The sequence below is a fragment of the Centroberyx affinis genome, unplaced genomic scaffold (assembly GCF_046629955.1).
Source record: "Centroberyx affinis isolate AG114_WGS23_722 - 3 ecotype Tasmania unplaced genomic scaffold, CSIRO-AGI_Caff_v1 ptg010407l_1, whole genome shotgun sequence".
Classification (NCBI taxonomy): domain Eukaryota; kingdom Metazoa; phylum Chordata; class Actinopteri; order Beryciformes; family Berycidae; genus Centroberyx; species Centroberyx affinis.
Genome location: NW_027284821.1, coordinates 878 through 9,105, shown reverse-complemented (window position 1 = coordinate 9,105; position 8,228 = coordinate 878). Strand labels below are relative to the sequence as shown.

At 46.8% G+C, this 8,228-nt stretch overlaps 1 protein-coding gene across 4 annotated transcripts; it reads left to right on the top strand.

The window, feature by feature from the left end:
• The first annotated feature begins 294 nt into the window (after window positions 1–294).
• On the top strand, window positions 295–7,489 carry LOC139640750 (beta-1,4-mannosyl-glycoprotein 4-beta-N-acetylglucosaminyltransferase-like). Of its 4 annotated transcripts, none has more exons than XM_071514929.1 (5): window positions 295–565; window positions 641–753; window positions 3,037–3,704; window positions 5,631–5,913; window positions 6,617–7,489. In XM_071514929.1, the coding sequence occupies exons 1-5, from the start codon at window positions 295–297 to the stop codon at window positions 7,088–7,090; spliced, it is 1,809 nt and encodes a 602-aa protein (XP_071371030.1). In that variant the 3' UTR covers window positions 7,091–7,489. The 4 variants fall into 4 exon arrangements, with proteins under 4 accessions (XP_071371030.1, XP_071371029.1, XP_071371027.1 ...); XM_071514928.1 differs by having other exon boundaries at window positions 608–753; XM_071514926.1 differs by having other exon boundaries at window positions 295–753.
• Window positions 7,490–8,228: the final 739 nt, after the last annotated feature.

Below are 8,228 nucleotides of genomic sequence, written 5' to 3'. Positions count from 1 at the left end.
CCGTTTACTTATATGCTGGTCTCCATGGAGGCGATTCTTCTTACTCTTGAAGTTAATTGTGGAAGTCCCCCATGGAGGCAATTAGTGGCGAATCAGAATATAAAGATTACTTGAAAATGGACTTATTTTTTTGATAAAAAAAAAAAAAAAAGATTTTGAATTTATTGAGCATTCATCGTAGCCCTAGAAAAGTGTCTGTTATTAGTTGCACTGACATTTCTGTTTCTCTCCATCCCCACCCTCCCCCTCCCTCCTTTCTGTCCCTCTCCTCCTCCTCGCTCCTCCTCCTGCAGGATGAAAATGCGACGGCACAGGGTGTTCTTGCTGTGCACGGTGGGCCTGTGCGTCATCTCCTTCCTCCACTACTACAAGGCCCTCCACTACGTCTCCCTGCTGCGCGAGCTCTCCGCCCCTTACCCCAACATCAAGTCCTTCATCATGGTCACCGGCTTCTTCTGGAGGGAGAGGGGCGTGGCCGGCACCCCGCTTAGCCCCGCCTCCCCCGAAGAGGCCCCTCCCCTACCGGGGCTACGCCCGTCCGACATCAAACCCAGAGGGGCGGCGGGTGTTGTGGGAGGAGGAGGAGGAGGAGGAGGAGGAGGAGGAGGCGTGATGGGGATCGGTGGGGGCGCGGTAGGAGGCGCAGGAATTGTCGGCAGGGCGGGGCTAGAGATGAGGCTGAGGGAGGAGCCGGCGCCGCCTCATCCCTGGGAGAAACCAGAGGAGAACAAGCGGGGAGACACTCCAGATGAGGTGAGAGCAGCATGTGTCTTTGTCCAACGCCATTTGCCCATATGGGTGTGTATTTGAAATGGGACTTATGTTGAATTATGCTGTGACCCTGTGTATGCAAGCAACAGGTATTTAGCAATACACAGGATCTGATGGAACTATCCCTTGGGCTATTGAACTAGGACAAGCTCCTATTATTATAAAAGTTTCCATAAAGGCCGGGCCTCAGATAATGGCTAGATCTCTAACAATAGCTGGGGAGTGTTGTGTGTGTGTGTGTGTGTGTATGTGAATAGATAAAGACAAACAAAGACGGTTCCCAATAAAAGCCAGGTGAATAAAATGAAGACAAATATGGCAGAACAACCAGAAAGGAATTGAAATTCACACGATATTTATAACCTAAAATATCATTAAAATGTCACAAAATATATTACGAAAAAGAGACTTTTCATATAATGGAACACACCGATATGTTTGTCCTGTTGCCATAGAGACAGAGACAGGTACTGGCGTGAGCGTTCAAAAAATGCAAAATAATATCAAACAATATCCGGCCACAGCAAAATTGGTATCAGAGATCACAACCAACAGTTTCACCATCAGTTTCAACATTTTGCTAATGGGAAGATGGAAGTTGGACTCCCAGCCACATTAATTAGATGATATGGAAGACAAGGCCTTGCATACACACTTACCCTGCAACTCATTACCACACTCACATCCCCCATGAATTCTCTTCCTTCATTCGGGATATTTTAATTGATTTTTTATTTCTCTTGTCATTTCTGTGGATCTTGTTGTTGTTCTTCCATTCTCCACAATATGGTTTCCGTTGCCAGTGTTATCCAGTGCAGTTGTCATCTTGAATTTTGTTGTTTTAAAGGATAATACTACTAGTGTCGTTCTTTTTTTAGTTTTTGCCTGTTGTCTATGTTGCCCCTCTCCTTTACATTTTTCCTGGTGGTGTCTGCATACAGTCAGCATAGTACCGATATCACAGCTTGTTTTCATCCATTCAGAAGAAGCCTTTTGCTGCCTTTCATTATTGTACAGTATGAAAAACGACTTCCACGGAGCGAGAGAATCCATCACAATAAACATGAAGCCTTAATTTCGTTTTTTCTCTGTTTTATTTGTTATTTTATTGAGCTCGAGTTGAGTGTTTTCATAGCAGTGCGCACATTCAGAGGCCTCTCATTGGACCGAAGAATATTTTAGGCTCTTTGATTGGACAGAGGATTGTGCGTGTCATGATGTAAACATATGATGTAGACAAAACCTTTGACCAATCGCTGACATTCTTTGTCATTACGTTCCGTTCTGCTCTTCTTATTTGGGGCATCTTTGTTGGCCAGGACAACAGTTAATATCAAGCTATGTTTGACACCAAAAAGTGTGTATTTTAAAAACTACTAAAAATGAGTAAATGTTAAAAATAGCATGCATTGCAAAATGATTGGGGGAAGCGTAAACTAGAAAATTTACCGTAAATGACACTGTTATTCTCCTTTTTTAAAGTGAGATGTTTTTATAAGCCCCTTGAGGTTTTTGGGTTTTTTTTTTTTATCTTGGCTTCAGATATTATTGATTGCATCTCTTCTTTCTTATCTCCCGGCTATCATCATATTTTATCACTGTGCTTTTCCATTACTCTGTTTTATGACTGTGCAAATAAACTAAAACATTCAGTAAGTTCCCACATTCATTTTCATGAACAGAGCCTCGAAGAATATGAATACAGCTTTGTAATCAATCGTCAAGGGGGTCACATGGTCGTACATTCTTCATTATGATTAAAGAGGCAATACAGGCTCCAGTCAACTCTCAAGCCCCCAAGTGGGAAACCAGTTTGCCAGTTGTCAAAGATTATAGCCAAAGATAAAGAATACAGCAAAGACTACAGGCCATATTTATTGCATCTCTCACATCTAGTGTGTCAATACAAAAAGCTAACTGATGTTTTTGATTGTGTATTATGAGCTGATACTTCAAACTCCACTCGGTGCAACTTGTACCTTTTTTACAGTTTTTAGCCAGTGGTTATAAGATAAGGCAGCTTCATATTAACCTTATGTTACGTGATTACATTCATCCTTGGTTGCATATTAACCTTTAGAAGACATTAAGAAATAGGTTAATGTGTGATTTCGGAGAAACGCTGAAGAGCCAGTGTTCTTTGTTCAATCAGCCAAAGTTGAATGGAGTTAATCATTGAGAGTGACAAGGAGCAAGGAAATCTAAGGATACAAGGTATTTTTCTGTCAAATGGAAGTTTTCTGAACCCCTTTCCTCCCTTTTCAGGAGAGAGGTGACGACCACTTGAAGCCGTGGCACCCCAGCCACCCAGCCCAGCCTGCCAGGCCTGATCTCCCAGAAGAGAATGGCCAGGCGGGGAAGGAGCACCGGGTGGTGTTGCTCAAGGGTCCGTCCCCGGACCCCTTAGAATCCATGGGAGACGTCCACACACGCACTCACCAGCTTCAGGACGACAAAACATCTTACTTTGTCCGAACCAAAGCTGGAGCCCTCTGCTTCAGGCAGGGGACGGAGGTGGCTACGCCAAGGGAGGACTCTGGGAAGGCAGGGGGCCCGGTGGCCACTGGAGCTGGGGCAGGATCCCGGGCCGGGGCCCCCGGGCAGCGCAAACCTCTGGAGGTCCAGCAGCAGCCCTCCGTCCTTCCCAAAGCCAAGCCCAGGGCCAGGGGCGGGAAGCGGCTGGTCAAGTGTGTGTGTCGGCCGGGGTGGCACGGACCTTACTGCGGGGTTCCCACCATGGTGTACCACTCCAATCTGCCCACCAAGGAGCGGCTGACGCCCAGGGAGACGCCGCGGAGGGTAATCAATGCCATCAACGTCAACCATGAGTTTGACCTGCTGCACGTACGTTTCCACGAGCTGGCCCAGGCCGTGGATCTGTTCCTGGTTTGTGAGTCCAACTTCACCGCCTATGGAGAAAAAAGGCCTCTGAGGTGAGACACAGGAGTCTGGACTGGTATTTGTGTGTGTATGTGCATGCGCAGGGGTTATATATGAGGTTCCCTTAAGATCAAGGTGTCGTTGAGCAAGGCACACGTTCTTCATCTGAGCCACCAGTGGCCATCAGCAGAAGAGTATGTTTGTACCTGACAGCTCCCAGGTGTGAATGTGTGTGTTACTATGTGAATGTGAGGCAGGGTAGCACATGCTCAGCAAACCTCTGCTGGATAAATAAAATTTGGAAAAAAACAGAGACTGAGAGTAGGGTAAGGACTCTGATCTCAATGCAGTTATGAGAATAGTCCAGCTAAAACCTGGGTCATATCACCACCTTAATCCACTTAGTTACAAGCATTTTAATTAAGCTCACACTGTATATTGGGGTATTTGTGCTTCATTTTATAAGATATTCAGCAGTGCAGTGTTCGTTATTAATTAGAGACTGAAACTTAATCACGTTCAAAATTTGTGTAAGCATGACAATCACAAGTTTTTGCCAAGTAGTGACACTTGCGCGGCGTGTTGAGCGGTTACCGTTTACAGCTCACAATCTTTGTTTACATCCAACCTTCACGCTTCTTGAGTATCACCGCTGAATAACAATTACGTTGAAGTTACTTTGGCAACAACATTAAATGCCTTGGGAGCAATTTTACAGCAGATTATGACAAGAGGGAGATGATTGACTCTGCGTGTAGCCTTGGAGGGGGAGACTGGCATATTCAATCATGGTTTGTGACACTGCATGAAAACGGCTACATTTGGGGAACAATCTCTTTTGCTATGCATGTCACCAGGTTAATTGAGTTATTCTCCCAGTCAGTGTGGTGTATGTGCAATGGCTTTTCTGTGTCATCATTTTGTCAACCGAGCACTTTTGTTCCCCACTATTTTTAACAATATCAATCTGTCTAAATTCGGTGCTATTAGTTGTTTCGTAAGAGTAGGTGTCACTTTTTTTCTTTTTAATGTAAGATGTCTCATTTTGGAACAGAACTCACTTTCTTTATCTAAATGATAAATCATGTAACCTGAGAATAGACTATAGCTCTCTCCCTGTTTCAAGTCCCTCCCCTTCCGCTGTCCACCATGGGACCTTATTTCGGAAAAAAATATGTACGGTAGTCAACGGCAAGAGACAAATAATTGTTTGATCCCGTTTGAATTGTGCCATGAATTACACATATGATGTTTTGTCAATTTAAATGATAATTTTGCAAGTCAAGAAAGTCGCAGAGAAAGAAAGAAAGAAAGTCAAAGAAAGTTTGTTGTAAAACTGTTGAAGTATAAGACTGTGAAAATACGTGATTAGAAAGACTACACACCCAAAAGTGGGGTAAGTGACGTCATAACTTTCTATCTCCACAAGCTGCCCAGAGCCGCTGAAGCCAAGTCCCTCTCAGATTATTATACACAACCTGGAAGGTAGACAGTAAGAACGGATTTAAACTGGTTTAGGATAGTTTTAGTACAGTGGGGGCTAACGTTAACGCGACGCCTGTGTGTTTCCTATGTTTGGTTCCATGTTGGTGTCGGTGACGTATATTGGTTTACTGAAAACTAAACGTTACTTTACTGTTTTACGACAAACTGCGACTTTCTTGACTTGCAAAATTATCTTTTAAATTGACAAAAAATCATATGTGTAATTCATGGCACAATTCAAACGGGATCAAACAATTATTTGTCTCTCGCTGTTGACTCCCGTACATATTTTTTCCGAAATAAGGTCACAAGGGGAGGGACTTAGGCTCTCTATTGCACTAACACTGCCAGGGTTTGGGGTTTGATTCCTACTGGGACCACGGATTCCACAAAATCTTAAAAAAAGCATGAACTCATGACACTTTTAAGGTGTTTTAGATAAAAAAAGAATCCACTAAATGGCATTTGTAATGTTTGTAATCTCCCTTCCCCAGTTTCCTGCGTCTCCTCCTCAACGGTACGTACGACTACATACGCCACAAGATCCTCTACGTGTTCCTGGACCACTTCCCGGAGGGCGGGCGGCAGGACGGCTGGATCGCCGACGACTACCTGCGCACCTTCCTGACGCGCAACGGCATGTCCAGGGTGGTGGGCGCCAGGACGGACGACGTCTTCGTCATCAACGATGCCGACGAAATCCCGGCGCGCGAGGGCCTCCTCTTCCTCAAGCTGTTCGACGGCTGGACTGAACCCTTCGCCATCCACATGCGCAAGGTAGCAGGGACACGGGAGCTCATGTGTGTGGATGTGTCTGTGTGAATACTAACATGGTTTCTGCCAAAGCTTTGACGGGAAGACGGCAGATGGGTGTGTAAGATGCAGTTAAAGGAAGAGTTCACCCAAAAATTTAAAACTGTCATGATCTTCTCACCCTCATGCCAGTTGAAACACAGGTGAAGTTTGTCCATATAACACACAGGGAGGCTGCCAGCACAACTCCATAGCAGCCTTCTCCAAAAAACAACTGAAGTCAGTGGGTACCAGTTCTTCAGAGTTCCAAAAAGACCTACAGTATATTTACACCATAATTTAGTGCAAATCTTAACTACAGCTGATTGATTTGCAACAATAGGTCTTTCTATTCACATTGTAGTTTGGCTGTTTTTTTTTTTTTGGAGCTCTAAAGAACAGGTCCCCATTGACTTCAGTTGTTTTGGAGAAGGCTGCTTCCAAGTTGTGCTGGCAGCCTCCCTGTGTGTTATATGGACTAACAAATTTCACCTGTGTTTCATTTGGCATGAGGGCGAGCAGACGATGACAGCATTTTCATTTTTGGGTGAACTATTCCTTTAACTGAACTCTCTTCTCTTTCTGTAATACTCGCGCAACTTTCTCCCCTCTCACTCCAGTCATTAAGGTTTTATCTATTATGTATTATCCATTAATAATTCTGCGTTCCCCTCCTCTCTCGATCCAGTCACTGTATGGATTCTTCTGGAAGCAGCTCGGCTCTCTGGAGGTGGTGTCGGGCTGCACGGTGGGGATGCTGCGCGACGTCTACGACGGCGACGGCATCCGCCTCCGCCGCCGCGAGTACTACACCATGCCGGGCTTCCGCAAGTACGAGAACGACACGGGCCACATCCTGGTGCAGTGGTCGGTGGGCAGCCCCTTCCACTTCGCCGGCTGGCACTGCTCCTGGTGCTTCACGCCCGAGGGGATCTACTTCAAGCTGGTGTCGGCGCAGAACGGAGACTTCCCGCGCTGGGGCGACTACGAGGACAAGCGCGACCTCAACTACATCCGCGACCTGATCCGGACGGGGGGCTGGTTCGACGGCTCCCTCCAGGAGTACCCCCCCACGGACCCCAAAGAGCACATGTACGCCCCCAAGTACATGCTGGAGCATTACGACAGGTACCGCTACCTCCTGGAGAACCCCTACATCTGATCGCCCGGGCTGAGCGAGGGCTAGGAGCTCCGCGGGGCGAGATGAACGAATTAGCCAGTAGGGGCCCGAGTGAGACCTCAGCACTGATTGGGGGGGGGGGGGCAGAACGGTACTGATGAACTACATCTCTCAGTGGAGCGATACTGAACGTATCTCCACCAGGCAGCACTGACGTTGCAGGGATATAAAATCTTTAAAAAATCATTAGTTTGGGGGTTTAAAAAGGGAACATTGAATCACATCCACCACGGATTTATGGAGAGAGCTTCGAGAGGATAAAACCACTGGATAAACGAATCATTGATTTCCTCATTCCTCCCCCTTGCAGGGGGGAGGGGCCAAACGCTCTCCCATTTTGTCGCCCCGCCCCCTTTCTCCCTTCCCTCACCCCCCCCCAGCCTCGCTCTTGATTTGGCACGCCTGCTGTCCCAGAAGAGGAGGGGGGAGGGGGGCGGGGGGAAGCGAGGGACATTTTGCAGGCGTGCGAAACCTGTGGAGAAAAAAAAACAAAAACTAGGAAGCAAAGAACTGTTTTTGTTTCTGTCAATGTTTACTTCGTTGTACGGACCGAACGATGTCCCCGCTCGACTCTCCACCCTCCGCCCTCGGATGTCTTCCTGTCATATTTGGTGACCTCCCTCGAGAAACGCAGACATACTCGCTACACGCGCTCCCATATCACGCTTTTTCTTGGGTCTCGGTAGAGAACTGTAATTCATATTTATACCCTTTTTCTCGCTAGAGTACCCACCGCCAAAACGGAAAGGACTTAGATGGAGATGTTTCAGCTTTGGGTTTACGCATCGGGACTTTCCGGAATGACGCTCACACTCATCCACATGTACCTCCGTCCTTTGTGTCTGTGTGTGTGCATAAAGAGTGTGTGTGTGTGTGTGTGTGTGTGTGTGGGGTCTGTCTTTGTAACATATTGGAGCGAGGTGATGGGCCGCGAAGGGGGACAAGATCAGAGAGAGGTAACAGGGAGAGAGAGAGAGAGAAAGATGAGGATGGGGTGGAGGGGGGTGTGTGTGTGGGGGGGGGGGGGGGGGGGGGGGAGACCGAGATAGGGGGGGGAACTGTGTGAGAGAGGGAAGGAAGGAAGAAAAGAGGATAATGAGGTAGAAGGAGAGCGGTGATG